The 18,389-nt window shown below is 40.2% G+C and overlaps 1 protein-coding gene across 1 annotated transcript in view; it reads left to right on the top strand.

The window, feature by feature from the left end:
• The window catches only part of lgr4 (leucine-rich repeat containing G protein-coupled receptor 4), a 147,225-nt gene that overhangs the window by 45,296 nt on the left and 83,540 nt on the right, over window positions 1–18,389 (top strand). The window contains exon 2 of the mRNA XM_034191843.1: window positions 5,290–5,361. Within this exon, the coding sequence (XP_034047734.1) occupies window positions 5,290–5,361 (72 nt within the window). The remainder of the gene's footprint in view (window positions 1–5,289; window positions 5,362–18,389) is intronic.

Raw genomic sequence — 18,389 nt, 5'->3', positions numbered from 1 at the left:
TTACAGACATAAAGACATGGATGACCTCTAATTTCCTGCTTTTAAACTCAGATAAAACTGAAGTTATTGTACTTGGCCCCACAAATCTTAGAAACATGGTGTCTAACCAGATCCTTACTCTGGATGGCATTACCCTGACCTCTAGTAATACTGTGAGAAATCTTGGAGTCATTTTTGATCAGGATATGTCATTCAAAGCGCATATTAAACAAATATGTAGGACTGCTTTTTTGCATTTACGCAATATCTCTAAAATCAGAAAGGTCTTGTCTCAGAGTGATGCTGAAAAACTAATTCATGCATTTATTTCCTCTAGGCTGGACTATTGTAATTCATTATTATCAGGTTGTCCTAAAAGTTCCCTAAAAAGCCTTCAGTTAATTCAAAATGCTGCAGCTCGAGTACTGACGGGGACTAGAAGGAGAGAGCATATCTCACCCATATTGGCCTCTCTTCATTGGCTTCCTGTTAATTCTAGAATAGAATTTAAAATTCTTCTTCTTACTTATAAGGTTTTGAATAATCAGGTCCCATCTTATCTTAGGGACCTCGTAGTACCATATCACCCCAATAGAGCGCTTCGCTCTCAGACTGCAGGCTTACTTGTAGTTCCTAGGGTTTGTAAGAGTAGAATGGGAGGCAGAGCCTTCAGCTTTCAGGCTCCTCTTCTGTGGAACCAGCTCCCAATTCAGATCAGGGAGACAGACACCCTCTCTACTTTTAAGATTAGGCTTAAAACTTTCCTTTTTGCTAAAGCTTATAGTTAGGGCTGGATCAGGTGACCCTGAACCATCCCTTAGTTATGCTGCTATAGACGTAGACTGCTGGGGGGTTCCCATGATGCACTGTTTCTTTCTCTTTTTGCTCTGTATGCACCACTCTGCATTTAATCATTAGTGATCGATCTCTGCTCCCCTCCACAGCATGTCTTTTTCCTGGTTCTCTCCCTCAGCCCCAACCAGTCCCAGCAGAAGACTGCCCCTCCCTGAGCCTGGTTCTGCTGGAGGTTTCTTCCTGTTAAAAGGGAGTTTTTCCTTCCCACTGTAGCCAAGTGCTTGCTCACAGGGGGTCGTTTTGACCGTTGGGGTTTTACATAATTATTGTATGGCCTTGCCTTACAATATAAAGCGCCTTGGGGCAACTGTTTGTTGTGATTTGGCGCTATATAAAAAAATTGATTGATTGATTGATTTCCGCGACTCGGCAAATCTGTGTGCGCCGCGACAGGAAAAACACTTCCGTGTTGAAAACCATTTGTAAAATTTAGGCGGCTTTTGATGGCTTTCAACAAGTTAGTAACTGAGAAATTGTTTAACAGCTTGGGCATGTTCCAACTTGCCCGTTAAGGTTTCCAACAGAGGTGTTTTTCCTGTCGCGACCCCCTGCGGTCGGGTCCGGCCCGACATGCGACTGCCCGCACGTTCTTTCATTACAAAATGTCCGTTAACAATGGAATGTCTGAATAAACTCCTCATGCCGACTTATTCTGAAAGTTCTCTGTTCTCTGACGACTTACTGGGTCACCAGAGCCTGAAATGTGGAAGTTTTCAACTTGAAACGGCGAGACGCTGCCGCCTCGAAGCGCAGATCGTCGTCAGGCACCGTGGGCCGTCCTTACGGCGACACTACCAGACCAAAATCTCTCATTAGCCGTTAAAATTTTTACCGAAAACCAGCTGAATTTATCGAATGGTGTCCACTCAGTTGTGCCTTACAGTTTTGAAAAAATTTTGATCAAACAAAGCAGCAGTCTCTGAGCCATTCCTAAACAATGAAAAAATCGACGAGAGGGTGGGCGACTCCTCACTCAAAGACTGCCCACAGGCGAATGACGTAACCTACAGGCGTGAAAAAACTCTCGCATGCCCACGAGGGTTCAAGCATGTCTGATGTAATCACATGTGATTCAAATCCATATGGTTTTTGAAAAAAATAATAAGGTCGGATACTTTTCTAATAGACCTCGTATTTTTAGAATTCGCGTGCATCATTTCCACAATGGAAATGGTTAAACAGAACCAGTTTGGTTTTTGACATGGCGACTTACAATCATTTATGAACACAGCCACGGACCCTTTAAACATAAAACCATAACAATAATAAAAAATATTTGAATTTTAACTTTGAAAGAGCAGATTTGAAAATGAAAACTGTCCAGTTAAACTTTTGCTCGAGAATTGATAATTATTAAAGTGATCATAAATTGCAAATCTAGTAATCCTGTGATTGATATATATATATATATATATATATATATATATATATATATATATATTTACTGTCACCATCCAAAAACTGAAAAATACACGGATATTAGGTCAAATTGCCCATCCCTTAGACAGGTTGTGGTCCAGTAATCCAGGCACCACAACATGGCACATTTGACTGAAAGCACTATGACTGCCCTCCAACGAAAGGCCCACACGTGCCACATCCCTGTAACTACATTTAGGTGAACTCTTTAGACACCTCAAATTAATGTTTTTCTGTGCACAATGTGAAAATTGGAATCCACATTGGGCATTGAACAACACAAGTCTCTCCCTGTGAGATATTTGGCTGAAATGCACTACCACGGACACTCCGTGAGCACGTGCACTGCTCACGCAGTGTCTGGGGCAGTGTAGCCATTGCAGCCATTTCACTTCACTTGTCCACTGGTTGCCTTGAGGTACATATCCCCAGTAACAAATAATTGTTTACATTATAGCAGGGCCAAAGGAATTAGTGTATATTCCAGGGTGTGGGTGTGTGGCATCACTGTGGTAACTGCATATCGTGATTTTGGTCAGTCATCCATTGATGTTGGAAGATGAAATCATCCAGTTGCCCAGCCTTAAATATCAATGCATTTTTATGTTTAAGTCTTAGTGTTTAAAAATTTGATTCATGAAATATTGATTTGGCAAATAGGTTGACATTGTAATTTTAATGTATTTTAATTTTTAAATAAACTTCACGTTGTCTAATGCAGACTTTCATAGAACACGGCTCCTGCTTTTCTCAGTTTTTCTCATTTAAGCTGTTTTGCTTCCTTTGCACGAAAATAAATCCAAATGGCACCTGGAATAGAAATTTGCTGTTACCTGCTTGTAGAAACATTCAGGATTTGCACCATTTATCACAGCTGCATTTTTAATGTCACCTTATATCTGTCGTAGCAGAAACTTGCCAGGAAACTTGATGACTAAAGCAGCCGGAAATAGACGGAAGGAGGAAGTGTGATAAAGTGATGTAGGGCTCCCATTGCTCCCTGGTCTACCTGTGGGTCGAACCAGTCAACAATCTGTGGAACATTTAACCAGATTGCTTAAAATGTAGTTAGTGATCTAACATCTGACCCTGTGATGGCTCTACAACCGTGGTAACACCACCAAAGATAAGGGTTGGGTGTATATATGGTAACTAGATAGTCAGGTAAGTAGAGAAGGCACATACATAGGTTGCAGTGATGATGAGGGTTGTGTTGGGGCCTGTCTTTTTAATGTGTCTGTGTGTTTGTGTGTTGTTGGGACTGCAGAGGAAAAGCAATATGATCCTGTTTAGGATTCAGGGGCCCACACACAAGGTCCTAGAGAGACCTGGCAGTGAAATTCAAGCTGGCCAGTTGGAGAGTGAGGGGGAGAGAGGAAAGGGCATGGGGGTGGGTGGGTGAGGGGGGTCTGCTTCATTCGTGAATCCCAGATGTTTTTCCAAGCCTTGATATACACCATCTATTTACATATATCAGCTGAGGACTGCCCTTTGAAATGGCCATCCAGAGTGCAACAGGGCTGCTCAATTGACCCGAAAAAGTATTGCTCCCAACAATCCCAGTGATAATTCCTTGCTTGCATTCACAATTAAAATTGCTGCTGATTATATTGTGAAGTGATTCTGTGTTATTTTGAAGAAGAAGCACACATTGATGTGTTTAAAAATATTTAAGAACATTTAAATGCATTACAGTCATATTAGTTGCATGTGGAAGCAGCTTTAGTCTTTTGTGCATATTTTTCATGCTGCTACATGCCTATCTTTAGCTGATGTTTGTTTGAAAAATGAAGAGCCCCAGGGCTTCAAGATACAAGTTTTTTTTCTGCGGCTTTTTTGAGGTTTCACCCATACGAAAATGTAGCAAAAAAAAAAACCTACAACAAAACAAAAAGGCTTAAAGGGCAGGTAGGTACCTTATATGTCTTTATGTGTATATGAAGTTTGTAAATTGTAATAATAATAATCTGTGATTCTTCTTTTAGGTAATTTAATTATACCTTCCCCCAAAAGTTCTATAGGAGTCACCTTCTCCATCTGTGCATGATTTTTTGTAAGCACAACCCCTCCTAAACCAGTTGGTGGATTTCAGTGAAACTTCACTCAGTGATAGTACATGATATGAAGGTATTTCAAAAGGAAAATGATTGTGGTCCAACATCTTCAATGGGAGATCATTTGACTTTTGTGTTTCAGTGATGCATGATATGCACTGTAAACCCGAACAAGTTAGCAGAACTCAAAAATATTGAGCCAGTCAATTGCCACAAATTTTTGAGTTCATAAATGTAAAAGTCAGTTGTTCCCAGAACTTAAAAAGTTTTGATTCTGTGCTACTTCTACCTCAGGATTACAATTAAGTTAAAGTTTTCATTAAGTAAAAGTGATCCCCTTCAGCTGTTCCCTTGTTCCTCCTAAAGTGTTAAATGGATTTCAGTAAAGCTTCGGGCAATAGTACCACACCATATCAAGATGCATATTTTATGAAAATAATTCCAGTACATCTTCAAGGGGAAATATGGAATTGGAATTTTTAAATATACATCATATTTGTCAGTTGTGTACATGTATAAACTGATCCGTTAGTCTCTTCAATACAGAGGGTTCCCACTTTGTTAATTTATTTCATCACAGAAGATTTACTACCACCTTTATATGATACATGTCAGAGTGCAGATAGCATTTTGTGAAGTTGGTCATAGATCACTAGTTAAAGGTTGAGTCAATATACATTTCATTTCCATTATTTTGAGGTTGGCTGTGAAACACCAGGAATTACGGTATGCCAATAATGAGTGTAATTTGTAGTTGTCTGGTTGGGTGTTTGCCATTCAAGACTCAAGGCGATTTTACAGTGAGGTTAAAGCAGTACCAGGGTACGCTCCCACATCTGAGAAATGAGTGAAAATTTTCTCCTGTAACGCAATCTTTTACATTTATATCGCTGAAACACATATTGTTTGTTTGTATTAACTATAACATTGTTGAAAACCCCAGTTTTTGTTGTGTTTAAAATAATTCTTCTTGTTTCTATAGTGACCTCAGCATGAACAACATCACTGAGCTTCCAGCTTATGTCTTCAAGAACTTCCCCTACCTGGAAGAACTGTGAGTACTTGTCCTTTTTCCCCTTTTGTTATCACTTTATTTACTCTGTACAGTATTGACATGAGGGCTGGGCCTTTAGATATGCACCTGGGTCTTTGAGATAACACTGCAGACATACAGTATACATGTAGAACATGTCCTTTTTCAGCTCAATCAGATATCCATGTGCAGGAAGAATCAAGCACTGTTATACGTAGTAAAGCCCAATTTAAAGGGTTTGAGGTGATGCCATATATTTGTATACATATAGGTTTGTGACAATGTGTGTATTTTTTGTGTCTTTAAGGGATTATCAGTATGATAACAACATACGTCCGGTCTGGGCTTTGTTGAGTGGCGTACATCCAGTCTTAGTGATTGTTTGTTATTCCTTTGCTCTTTAAATACACCTCTGTCTGGCTCAGTGCTGTGAGTCAGAGATAAAATCTGTCTACCTGATATCAGGTAACATGCAGCCTTGAGAATTCAAAATGACCAGCAAGTGAACACAGCTCCAGCAGTTCCAGCTCCACTTGTCTTTGTGGACATGTTTTTTCAACACGTGTGCATCTTTCAGCCTTCCGAGCCTTTGCCCGCTTCTTTTCCAAAACCACTCCAATCTGCTTTGTTAAAAGGCAATTTGCTTTTCATCGCATTGTGCAGAGGAATGCAAGGCAGGAAGGAAAAAGGCAAAACAATGATTACTATGGCAACAAAGCTAAAAACCCACCTAATCTCGCAGCTATTTCTTTCTTGCCCTCGATCACGATAATAAATGGACTGTCTTAGGGGGTGTCTTCGGAGGAATGCATTTTCATTGACATGTATCCTTAGTTCATGTGTGTTTTTAACCTTTTATTTTTTCAGTGAACAAATCTGCAGGCATGTGTCGGTGAAGGATGGTGGATGACTTTTTTGCTTTAGGGCTGCAACATTGTCGGTGAACCAGAGCATGGGCCCTGAGGGGAAAGAGAGAGGAAGAGATCTGGGGGAGAAAAGAGAGGGCCATTCTCAGAAAGGACTCAAAAACAGACAAGGAAGGAATATTTGCTCCATCATAGTCACGCAAATCTCCTTTGTTCGCTTTCTTCCTTCCTGAGGGACAACATAGCTAAACAGTCATGATCGATACTCTTTCTCCTTTGGTCTTCATTGTCTTGAATGTAACCAGTGACGGAATGGTTTGTGGTAATGGAATCTGGGTTAGTCTTCTCTAATCCCTCTGTGTGGTGCTTTGTTGGCAGAAAGTTTTTTTTCACTCAGTGACTTGAAAAATAGGCACACCTATACAATGTTAAGTTGAGTACGGGGTCCTGTGATACAGTGTCTTATGTAAAACGTTCACTTTTTCTTCACACTATTCTCACAACAACGTGATGGATTTAAATGAATACTAAATAAATAGTTTTTGTTGTTTTTACATCAAGATGACATATGAGTAGTCCAGTGGACCACAGGAAACTGTGTTAATATGAAAAATTTCTCTGCCTTTCACACACCCTAGGGGCCTGGTCACACGGCACACGGTGATCGCTGAACGAAGGGAAAAAAGTCACAAAGTCACAAATCGTCGAGAAAAAGTGGACGAATGAGCCTGCACTTCTCCCATCACCGAAAAGCCTGCGAGTCCAGAGCACATAAAAGAACAAAACAAAACCGAAACTAACAAAAGAAAAACGAAGCAAACGGCGCTTTAAACAAAATCAAAACGAAACATTTATGATGACTTGACAGCAGGTATCAGATTGAGGGCCAGCCTGTGATCTTTTCTGAAGCCACCCTGCGCTCTGCACAGCGCCTGCAGCTGCAAGAACTGGTTGTCTTGACAACAGGTTTGTCTTCACGGCTGCAACGTACGTGCGTAAATAGTTAAAGTAGCTGACAAACCGTTCTTGGTGCTATTGTTTCTGAATGAAAACATTGCTGTTCGTTCCACACATGGGCGAGTCACGTTCAGCTCGTCTGAGGTTTAGTTATTGAGCCGTTCAGAGATCGTCAACGTTCGTGCAAGACGTCGGACTTGGGAGGTTGAACGAAGTTGGATGATAATCAAACAGAAGTACGGTACGGGAACTACGCAAACGACGAGGAACCGTCAAGACAGAAAGCAAAACGGACGAATTGAGGTTGTCGTCAGGATTTGTTCACATTTTTCAACAGTTTGAAAATTCTTTCGATGCACCGGCTACAGAAACGAAGCTGGGTGATGGGTAAACGCTGTTTCTGAAAGTCAGTGTAAGTCCAGATTTCTTGTTTCGTTTTGGCTTTGGTGTCTTTCGTTAGTGTTGTGTGACCAGGGCTCTCGACTGCCAACCCCCCAGCATGGGTTCCCATGATGCACTGAGTGTTTCTTTCTCTTTTTGCTCTGTATGCACCACTCTGCATTTAATCATTAGTGATTGATCTCTGCTCCCCTCCACAGCATGTCTTTTTCCTGGTTCTCTCCCTCAGCCCCAACCAGTCCCAGCAGAAGACTGCCCCTCCCTGAGCCTGGTTCTGCTGGAGGTTTCTTCCTGTTAAAAGGGAGTTTTTCCTTCCCACTGTTGCCAAGTGCTTGCTCACAGGAGGTCGTTTTGACCGTTGGGTTTTTCCGTAATTATTGTATGGCCTTGCCTTACAATATAAAGCGCCTTGGGGCAACTGTTTGTTGTGATTTGGCGCTATATAAATAAAATTGATTTGATTTGATTTTTACACTTTACAGTATATGTCATATTTCTGAGTCACAGTGAAATTTTCATGGTTTTTGAGCACTTTGTAGCGCTGTATTCTCTGCTGTGGCAATGTCAGCTAAATATAGCTCGTCATATTAGCTGCAAACATTGTTTTAAATTTAGAGAATAGCAAATATGTTTAATATGCTACAGATTTTATCTGTGGTACCATTGCACCCACCGGTACACATGGTTGAGACAGTTGGCCTTCGATAACTTAAATTATTTTCCACATGTTCTGCCTCTCCCCAAGAAAGGTTCTCCGTGATCCCGTCTTCCTTTTGTTGGGTGAGGCCCATCTCAAGGTCACTTTCTGTGTATGTTCTTGGTCCACTGTAAGCAACTATCCAAACGCTATAATGTTTCATTACTTGATCTCCTGTACCATCTTGTGACTTTATCTCACGATGGAGCTGCTCATGAATACTTGTTTTAGTACTTACTTATTAACCCCCCCCCCCCCCGCCCAATAGAGAAATTGAGCATACATGATTGTAATTCTATTTTATGTTGCCTGTTAGTAAACCACAGTCTTATCCAGTTACTTGAGTAATCATGAAAGTATCTACGATGGTCTTCTGAAAATAATTGTTCATTGTAGCTGCACAGTATCACCTCACTGTCAGTGTGAGCAACAATAAAATACGAGGTCTGTTAGAAAAGTATCGGACCTTTTTATTTTTTGCACAAACCATATGGATTTGAATCACGTGTGATTGCATCAGCCAAGCTTGAACCTTCGTGCGCATGCGTGAGTTTTTTCACGCCTGTCGGTTGCGTCATTCGCCTGTGAGCAGGCTTTGTGTGAGCAGTGGTCCACCCCTCTCGTCAGATTTTTATTGCGAATAAATGTCTGAACGATTTGGAGCTTTGCTGCATCAATTTTTTCCAGAAACTGTGAGAGACCTCCAGGTGGACACCATTCGGAAAATTCAGATGGCTTTCAGGGACCATTTTTATGGGGATTGCACAGATTAAGGAGTGCTCCAGCCGGTTTAAAGACCGCCCACAGCGTCCATGCGGCTCTGCCGCGATGCGCGGAATTCCTCCGCATGTCTGTCTCAATGTGCCGAAAAAGTGCTGATGTCCACGTCTTCTGCAATTTCTGTGCTAGTCAGAGGACGTCCCGGATAAAACACAGCGTCCAGTTTAGAAATGAACGGCACATTTCACTGTTACAGGAGTTTTTGTCATGGAAAGAGGAGCGGAGGAATTCCGCGCGTCGCGGCAGAGCCGCATGGCGCAAAGCAACGCCATGATGAAGCCTCACAGGACATGTTGGGGCATGTCCAGCTCATGCACAATTTCTCGGATAGTCACACGACTAAAAAGCCACCGACAGCCGTCTGAAATCCATCTCAAAGCCATCCTGTGAGACCAACACGGAGGTGGTTTTGTCCCGCGCCATGAGCAGCATGGTGGCGCATCCGTCCGCTTCTTTTTCCATGAAAAAAACTCCTGTAACAGTGGAATATGCCGAAAAAGTGCTGATGTCCATGCCTTATGTCTTTTTTGTGGAAGTCAGAAGACGTCCCGGATCAACAAAGCCTTCACGTTGGAAATGATCTGGTTGTTTCAGCGGGGTGTCAGCCTGTCGATCGGCGCTCGGAGTGCGCCGCGCTCTCAGATGCTGTGGGCGGTCTTTAACCCCTTAACGCCCATCGTCGCATATATGCTACAATCTCTGACTCAGATATGCAACTTACCAAATTGACCTGTATGCCTGTTGTCGCAAATTTGCAACATACCATCATTATTATTATAACATTATAACATAAAGTCATTACCAGAATACCCAATATTACTATCTATTTTTTGTGCAAAAGTGAAATTAATAATCTCAACATTATTTACCATCTATTTAAAGGCAAAAACACACACAAAACATTTTTATATACAGCTATATAAATTCGGCTGGAGCACTCCTTAATTTGTGTAATCCCCATAAAATGGTCCCTGAAAGCCATCTGAATTTTCCGAATGGTGTCCACCTGGAGGTCTCTCACAGTTTCTGGAAAAAATTGATGCAGCAAAGCTCCAAATCGTTCAGACATTTATTCGCAATAAAAATCTGACGAGAGGGGTGGACCACTGCTCACACAAAGCCTGCTCACAGGCGAATGACGCAACTGACAGGCATGAAAAAACTCACGCATGCGCACGAAGGTTCAAGCTTGGCTGATGCAAACACACGTTATTCAAATCCATATGGTGTTTGCAAAAAATAAAAAGGTCCGATACTTTTCTAACAGACCTCGTAGTCCCTTAAATTTGGAATAAATAAAACATATACACCACTGCTGGGTTGGATTGGATTGCAATGAATGAGTGTGTCTATTTTTCTGGAGATTGTATGTTTAACATGGTTTTTGTTAACAACCACCAGAATTATCGCAACAGAGGTGATTTATGGCTCGCAAACATGATTGTGCAAGGCCTATTTATGTGGAGTCAAAGTTCTCTATAAGATGTTCTAACAGAATCTAAAAATCACATGTAAGATATTGTGACACACCTGGTATAAATTTTAAATGGTCCCTTTTTATTAAAAGTGACAGCCTTTTAGGCATAAGACATGCTGACCTGGTAGGGTAAATGATGTGTTGAAGATCTCATGGAAGAACATTGACTCTGCATTAATAGGGGCTTTGCGTGGTCACCTATGTTTACGAACCATAAATCTCACCTCTGCCGGGATCATTCTTGAGTTTGCTCTCACTGTTTGATTGCAAAAAGTACGTACATTGTAAAGATGTTGATTTTTGTGTCTCCCAGAGCAGCTACAGCAGCCAACTTCACAGCAAACTTCACCCTAGCATTTGTGTACTGATGTTCCAGTGATGTGTTTCTGTGCACACCTAGCCACGTTTCATGGCACCTTAGTTACCATTGCAATGGGAGTCATCTGACTGTAAAACCTTTGAGACAATGGGACTGCACTCAGAGTTATCTGCAGCAACCATCAAAAATGGACTTGGTGCTTATTTGAAGCAAATCAGAGCATAAATTTGCTTAATTTTGAAACACTTCTGAAACATGACTTGTCCAGCTGGTAAGCTAGCAAGCTTTAAATAGCGCGGTGGCTACTGGCTCCATCGACGCCTTGTGAAATTCTTAACACACTGCTTAAAGCTGATAGTGATTGATAAAGTATGGCCTTTTCAGACCTGATACCGATCATTCAGTTTGGCTCGGGGCATGCCTGCATGTCAATATATGTGAAATATACTGTATCACATACACTGTATTAAAATAGCTGTCTAACTTCAGTTTTTTCCTGTATTTGATATGATTTTTGATGCACACATACCAGTATTGGGCTGGTAGGTAACGCACTACCATTGATGTTGTTAATAAGATACATTACTTTAAGTGTGCGGTCTGGTGTTAGTGATGTGAGCACATTCAGTGTGGCAGTATGTAATTTTGGTAATTTCAAAATAATTCTTTGAACAGTGTGTGATTTAAACTATATGGGCAATTTCTGTCAATATTTATCAACTGTGTGAACCTCTAAGTGAAAAATTATCATAAAAGTTGTCAATGTGACATTAATGCCTGTCTGTATTTTTACTGCCAACACAAAAATTTACTCAAAGGCTTATCATTAACGTTAGCTGTGTCAACAGTGGTACAAAAAAGGTGTGTATTTTACATGCGAGTACATGTTGTGGTGATAGTGGTGGTTGTTCAGGTTTTTTGTCACAGTCTGTTCCTAAATCAAATTACAGGATGTATTTTTACAGCACTTGGAATTGCAGATATTTAAAAATGAGGAAATCTGGTTTAGCTTCATTTGGTCTTCACTCTGTGACATATACACCTTTTGACGAATTGAATATTGACAAAAGTAGACTTGTGGGTGTGGTGTTACACAAGGAGAGGATTTGGCATTTAATATAACATAGTTTAGCACATTATTTTTTCCTCATCAAAACCTGAGGGGGACAGTTGTTCATTTTTTGCTGGAACATCAAAGATCAGGACAAGGTTGTGTTATAAAAAGTGATGGATATTTGAATCATTTGTCAAACTGTCTTTGCATAGCTGTTAGTGGTTTTTAATCCTTGTTATAGGTTGATAATACTGTACTGTACAAGTTTGACACATTTTGGCAGAGTTCTGGCCCTTGATTAACAAACAGACACTGTCAGTTCCATGAGTTGGTGCCTGCAATCTGAAATCAACTTCTCTCACATTTTTAGGAAGAATTTCAGGAAACATACAATTCCTTAAAATGTTACCAAAATGTAGCAAGCACTTTTTCCAAAGCAGCATTTGCCAACAGGAGATATTGTGCTTTCAGAGCACTCTTGTTGCATTTGGTACTGTGCGGCAGTACGTTGATACTCACTCACCTTTTGTTCACCACTGGGTGCAGTACCATATACAGCAGTATATAATATAGTTGATATATTTATATAATATAATTTTCTGTATTTATTCATCTAACTATTTATTTGCTGAAATCATAGGCAATTGGGTTTAAAAAAAAATCAGTAATAGGAGATAGGCTTTAGAAAATGTTCCTCCGAAGTGTTTTCAATGTCAGTGTCAGCTTTATTTATATAGCACATTTACACAGCCAATGGCCTCTCAAAGTGCTTTACAGTAAAATAGGCACAACAATAAAAATAATAAAAAGCAATAAAAACAACAATAATAATACAGTGGAATAAAACAGATAAAAGAACTAATAAAATGGTTTTGCACAATCAAAGGCAAAGGTGAACAAGTGAGACTTCAGAAGTGTTTTAAAACTGGAAAGGCTATTCGCAGTCCACACCGTGAAAGGTAGCGCATTCCAAAAAATGGGAGCCACAACCGCAAAGGCTTGGTCTCCTCTAGTTTTTAAGAAGGATTGAGGAACGACCAGAAGCATCTGATTCATTGATCTAAGGGCTCTGGAGGGCTGGTGCAATCTAATAAAGTCAGACAAGTATTCCGGGGCCAGCCCATTCAGAGACATAAAAACAAATAAAAGAGTCTTAAAATCAGTCCTGTACCTAACAGGGAAGAGGGAAGAGAGCGCCGGCATTATGTGCTCACGCTTCTTTGTTCCGGTTAGGAGATGAGCTGCTGTATTCTGCACAAGCTATAGGTGGTTCAGCTGTGACTGGTCAATGCCAACATACAAGGAGTAACAATAATCTAAGAGAGACGTAATAAAAGCATGAATCACTTTTTCAAGATCTTTCTGGCTTTGATAAGATTTACCTTTGGTATAAGCTTCAGCTAAAAACACTAGATTTGACCACTGAGCTAAATTGTTTATCTAATTTAAATGCACCATCAATAATCACACCAAGATTCCTAGAATGGGATCCTATGTAAGATGTTAGTGGGCCTACGGAGCTGGCAAGGACCTGAACTAGGTCAGGGCGACCGAACAGGACAACCTCTGTTTTGTTTCCTTTAAATTTTAAGACGTTTAAGTTTTGTGTTGAAACTTTGTATTAGTGCAGTAGATAACTGAAACAGTCTATCAAATGGTGGTACAAGCACCAAATTCAGCACAAATACTCCTTAGACATTACTCTTTTCAGAAAGCAGACTGTCCACTTGATTTTTCAATAGGCGGCCAAGTAGGAGTTAATAAAGAATTACACAGGGGTCAAAACTTACAAATGCTCCAATCATATTGAAAACTATACCACATTATTCGTCTGATCATAAAGATTCTAAAAAGGTATAGTTTGGACTGTCTTTGACTGAATGTTATGAAGTTATGGGGTAAAATAGCAAAAAGGGTGACAAAAGGTAGTTTCAGTTTGTACAGGGGGCCAAAGTTAAAGTTGCACCAATTTTGGTAAAAAGTAATGCAAATTATTGATGGAGCTAATAGGATTAATAAATGGAATAGTTTTGACTGTGTTGAATGTTTGCTGCCCAAAGTAAAGGTCTGACAGTGTCGACGTCTATTGGATTCTATGGCATATGACATGTTACCCATAACATGATAACTAAGCATGACACATGGTGTCAACTATTCCTTTTTAAAACCCTATTAACCACCATTTGAAAGATTCCTCTGTAAATATTCTGTTATCTGTTGCACTATATTATTGTAAAGGCATCAAGGAGATTCGGTCTGTACTATTTGATGGATGATCTGCTCTACAGTTATATATGCTGTGCAAGCAGAGCTGAAGAATTTTATGGATATTCTTTGTGTTTTTATTTTTAAACTGAATGCTGTTAACATTTTATTGTGTATTTTGGAAGAAGGGTAACATGGAAAGACAGATCTTGACCAAAAGAGTTACTAGATACTTACTAAACTTTACATTTGGCATGACAACTGCTGTTATCTTGAACTTGTCACATGCTTATTAAAGGAAGGCATTGTCTTTAATTTGGGTTGAAAATGGTTCTTTGAGCAACACGAGTAACTGGGGCATTCCTTGGTAATTTTGTCTACTTTGAGAATTTCTTTCCTCTGTGGAACTCTTATCCAGCAGAACAGCACATGGCTATGTACTGACATGTGTTGGCATGCATTGAAAAGAATCAGAATGTCTTTATAAATGTTGCGATCATGCGGTATAATCTTCTGATCTGTTATCCCTTGACATGCTTTAATATTTTCAACTAAATACGTATGCCAAAACACCATGTCTCCATGAATAAATTACCACCAATCAAGCACATAAATTGATCAGCCACAACATTATGGCACATGTTGAATGTCATCTATGTGCCCATTTTGTTTCCAAAACAGCCCAGACCCATTGAGGCATGAACTCCATTAGACCTTTGAAGATGTGCTGTGGTGTCTGACACCAAGACATTACCAGCAGACACTTTAAAACCTGTAAATTGCAAAGTGTGGCATTTGTGGATTGAATTTGTTTGTCCAACACACCCCACGTGACCCTGTCATCGGTTCACCGGCTTTCCTTCCTCTGGCCAATTTTAATTGGTATGGACCACTACACACCAGGAACATTCCACAAGAGCAACAGTTTTGGAGATGCTCTGGTTCTGTCATAGAGCCATCACGATTTGTCCCTTGTCACAGTTACTTAAATCTTCATGTGTCCCCATTTTAGTCCTTTGGTCAAAGGTCGATAGAATTACTGCCATCAAGATTTGTGCACACTTCACAGTGCACGATTCTCCACCCCTTGATTTTCTGAAAATCAGTTGACTGAATTTTTCTGAGATTTAGTTCAAACACTCCTTGGGAGACTGTCTGGTATTAGTCATTTCAGTTCAGTTTATTTACAGTATATTGCGCAAAATCACAATAGAAGTCACCTTCAGGCACTTCACAAGGGTAAGGTCTAACCTTACCGACCTCCCTGAGTAAGTACAATTGTGGTTGGAAGTTTACATGCACTCATCATGGGTATGAATATCATGGTAATTTTTACTTTTTAATAATGTTTTTGAACTGTTCTTTTGCCAGGATGGAATGATTGCACACCATAGATTATTGACTCTAAACAAAACAAAAAGAACAAACAAAAATTGGATGCACAAGTTTGATTTTTTTTTTTTTTGGACCTTCTCTAATCTACACAGGCTTAATATATACATATATTCACTTAAATCTTTTAATAAGTGCTGAAGGTTCTCCAATGTCAAGGCCTATTCACTCCTACATAGATAAACATAGATAGAGCTCTACAGGGAGGGTAACATTAGGAATCGGAGCCACGGAGCAGGTGATTAGAGACCCTGCAAGGCTTATGACAAATGTGGGTGTGGAATCCATTAGCTTAGTGCGGAATTTAGTGCAGAAAATCCACTATGGTAATAGTGCAGTTAATTTGCCAGGGAGGGAGTTTCAACAAGTTGAGACTGTGGCCTGCTTCCGTAGTCATGTTCATAAAAATCATAGAGGGATATGCTTTCCAAACTTAATACCCATTACTATATTGGATGATGTTGAAATTGAGGATGGCCCAGTGGTTGTTCCAGCAATAGCAAAGATTTTGTGTCTGCTACCTACAAAGCACATGGAATGTCTTAAACCTAAATCTACTTCTAGGCATCTTATATATGCTACTCTGGAACCACCCCTAAACCCAAACAGTTCAACTGTCAACCCCACTGAGGTCCTTAGACTGGGTCTCATTAACATAAGATCACTGTCCTCAAAATCATTGTTGATCAATGATCTAATTATTGATCATCACTTAGATATGATTGGCCTATGTGAAACCTGGCTTAAACCTGCAGCTGTCCTCCCCTTAAATGAAGCCTGCCCACCAGCATATACATTTAGTCACGTCCCTCATGATGCGAAGCAAGGCAGGGGTGTTACTCTTATTTATAAATCTAGGTTTAGCTTATTAGTTGTTGGTGGGTTACAAATATCACTCGTTTGAGCATCTGATTCTCCGCTCTGCTCAGGATATTACACATTGCCAAGGTCAGAAGAATAAAAGTCAGTCGTATTACTTTATCACTGTATATAGGCCTCCTGGCCCGTATTCTGAATTCTTAGATTAATTTGGTGCATTCATCTCTAACTTGTCAACTAGTGTAGATTACATTCTGATCATTGTTGACTTTAGCATTCATATAAATAAGCCTTCTGATCCCCTCTGCAAATCATTTATGGAAATTGTGGATGCATTAGGATTTCGGCAGTGCATTCGGGATTCGACGCACATTAGTGGAAATACCCTGGATCTGGTTCTCGCACATGGTACTGCTGTCACGAATATTGACATCATGCCTCTTACATCAGTTGTGTCTGATCACTCACTTATTAACTTTACAGTTTCGTTGCCTTGTTTAGTGGAACAACAACCTTATATATCATTACGGCGATGCATCAACTCCTCAACTAAGACCGAACTCGAAGCTAGACTTCCTGATGTCTTAGCTTCACATTTGACAAATACCCAGTCAGTAGACAGACTTGTGGATAGTTTAAACTCAGTGCTCAAAACTACACTCGACATGATTGCACCACCTGTGTTAAAACCGCACTCCCCCAAATCACAGTCACCTTGGTTCAGTGATTATCTGCTTGACCTCAAGCATAAAGCAAGAGGTCTAGAATGGAAATGGCGTTGTTCAAAATTAGAAGTATTTCACCTTGCGTGGCGTGATGCTATCTTAGACTATAAGCATGCATTATTGGCTACAAAGCGGACCTACTACTCTGATTTGATCAACAAAAACAAGCATAAGTCAAAGTTCTTGTTCAACACGGTGGCAACACTTTTGCATGGACAACCACCTGTAGTTCACTCTCCTTTTACAGCACAAGATTTCCTGGATTATTTTGGGAAGAAAATAGAAAACATCAGGTTAAACATATCCCGGCATGCCTTAATCCAGCCACTACACCCTGCTATTGGTGTGGGCGCCACTATTGAGGTATTACCTAGATTTACAGAATTTGACAGTATCTCACTAGGCATGCTGACAAAACTCGTAAGTCAACAAAAAGCACAACCTGTTTTTTGATCCTATACTAACAAAACTGTTTAAGCACCTGTGGCCCACTCTTGGGCCGACTGTGCTGGAAATTATTAATCTTTCTTTAACTTCTGGATCTGTTCCTAAATGTTTCAAATCTGCAGTGATTAAACCATTACTTAAGAAACCTAATCTTGACCCTAGTGTATTGACAAACTATCGTCCAATATCAAATCTATCATTTTTGTCTAAAATTCTGGTTAAAGTGGTGTCACGGCAGCTCGTAGACTATCTTACTGAGAATAATCTCTTTGAGCCACTGCAGTCTGCTTTTAGAAAATATCATTCCACAGTGACGGCTCTCACTAAAGTGGTGAATGATCTTCTGCTTACAGTGGATTCGGACACCACTACGCCTCTGTTGCTGTTAGATCTCAGTGCTGCATTTGATACAGTGGATCATCATATTGTACTTGATAGGCTGGAAAATCATTTTGGGATTACTGGGAGTGCCCTTGCATGGCTGACGTCATACTTGACCAGTCGTTCTCACTGTGTTTTGTACAGTTACACTACCTCTAACTTTAGTGACATGAAATTTGGGGTTCCACAGGGGTCTGTCTTAGGCCCCCTGCTTTGCTCCCTTTATATAGCACCCCTTGGGCACATATTGCTGCGTTTTGGGATTACCTTTCACTGCTATGCAGATGATACTCAGTTATACATGCCGATAACTACTGGTAATCTCGTTCTCATAAAATCCTTAGAAGATTACCTTGTAGCAGTGAGAAGTTGGATGTCTAGAAACTTCCTATTTTTAAACTCTGATAAGACTGAAATGATGGTTCTTGGTCCAGTGAGACATCGGCATCAATTTGACCAGTTAACGCTCAGCTTCGGCTCGTGTGTCATACATCACACTGACAAAGTGAGGAACCTTGGGGTAATTTTTGA

This window comes from Thalassophryne amazonica, chromosome 2, assembly GCF_902500255.1.
Source record: "Thalassophryne amazonica chromosome 2, fThaAma1.1, whole genome shotgun sequence".
NCBI lineage: Eukaryota > Metazoa > Chordata > Actinopteri > Batrachoidiformes > Batrachoididae > Thalassophryne > Thalassophryne amazonica.
This window is presented reverse-complemented; position numbering and strand designations above follow the sequence as displayed.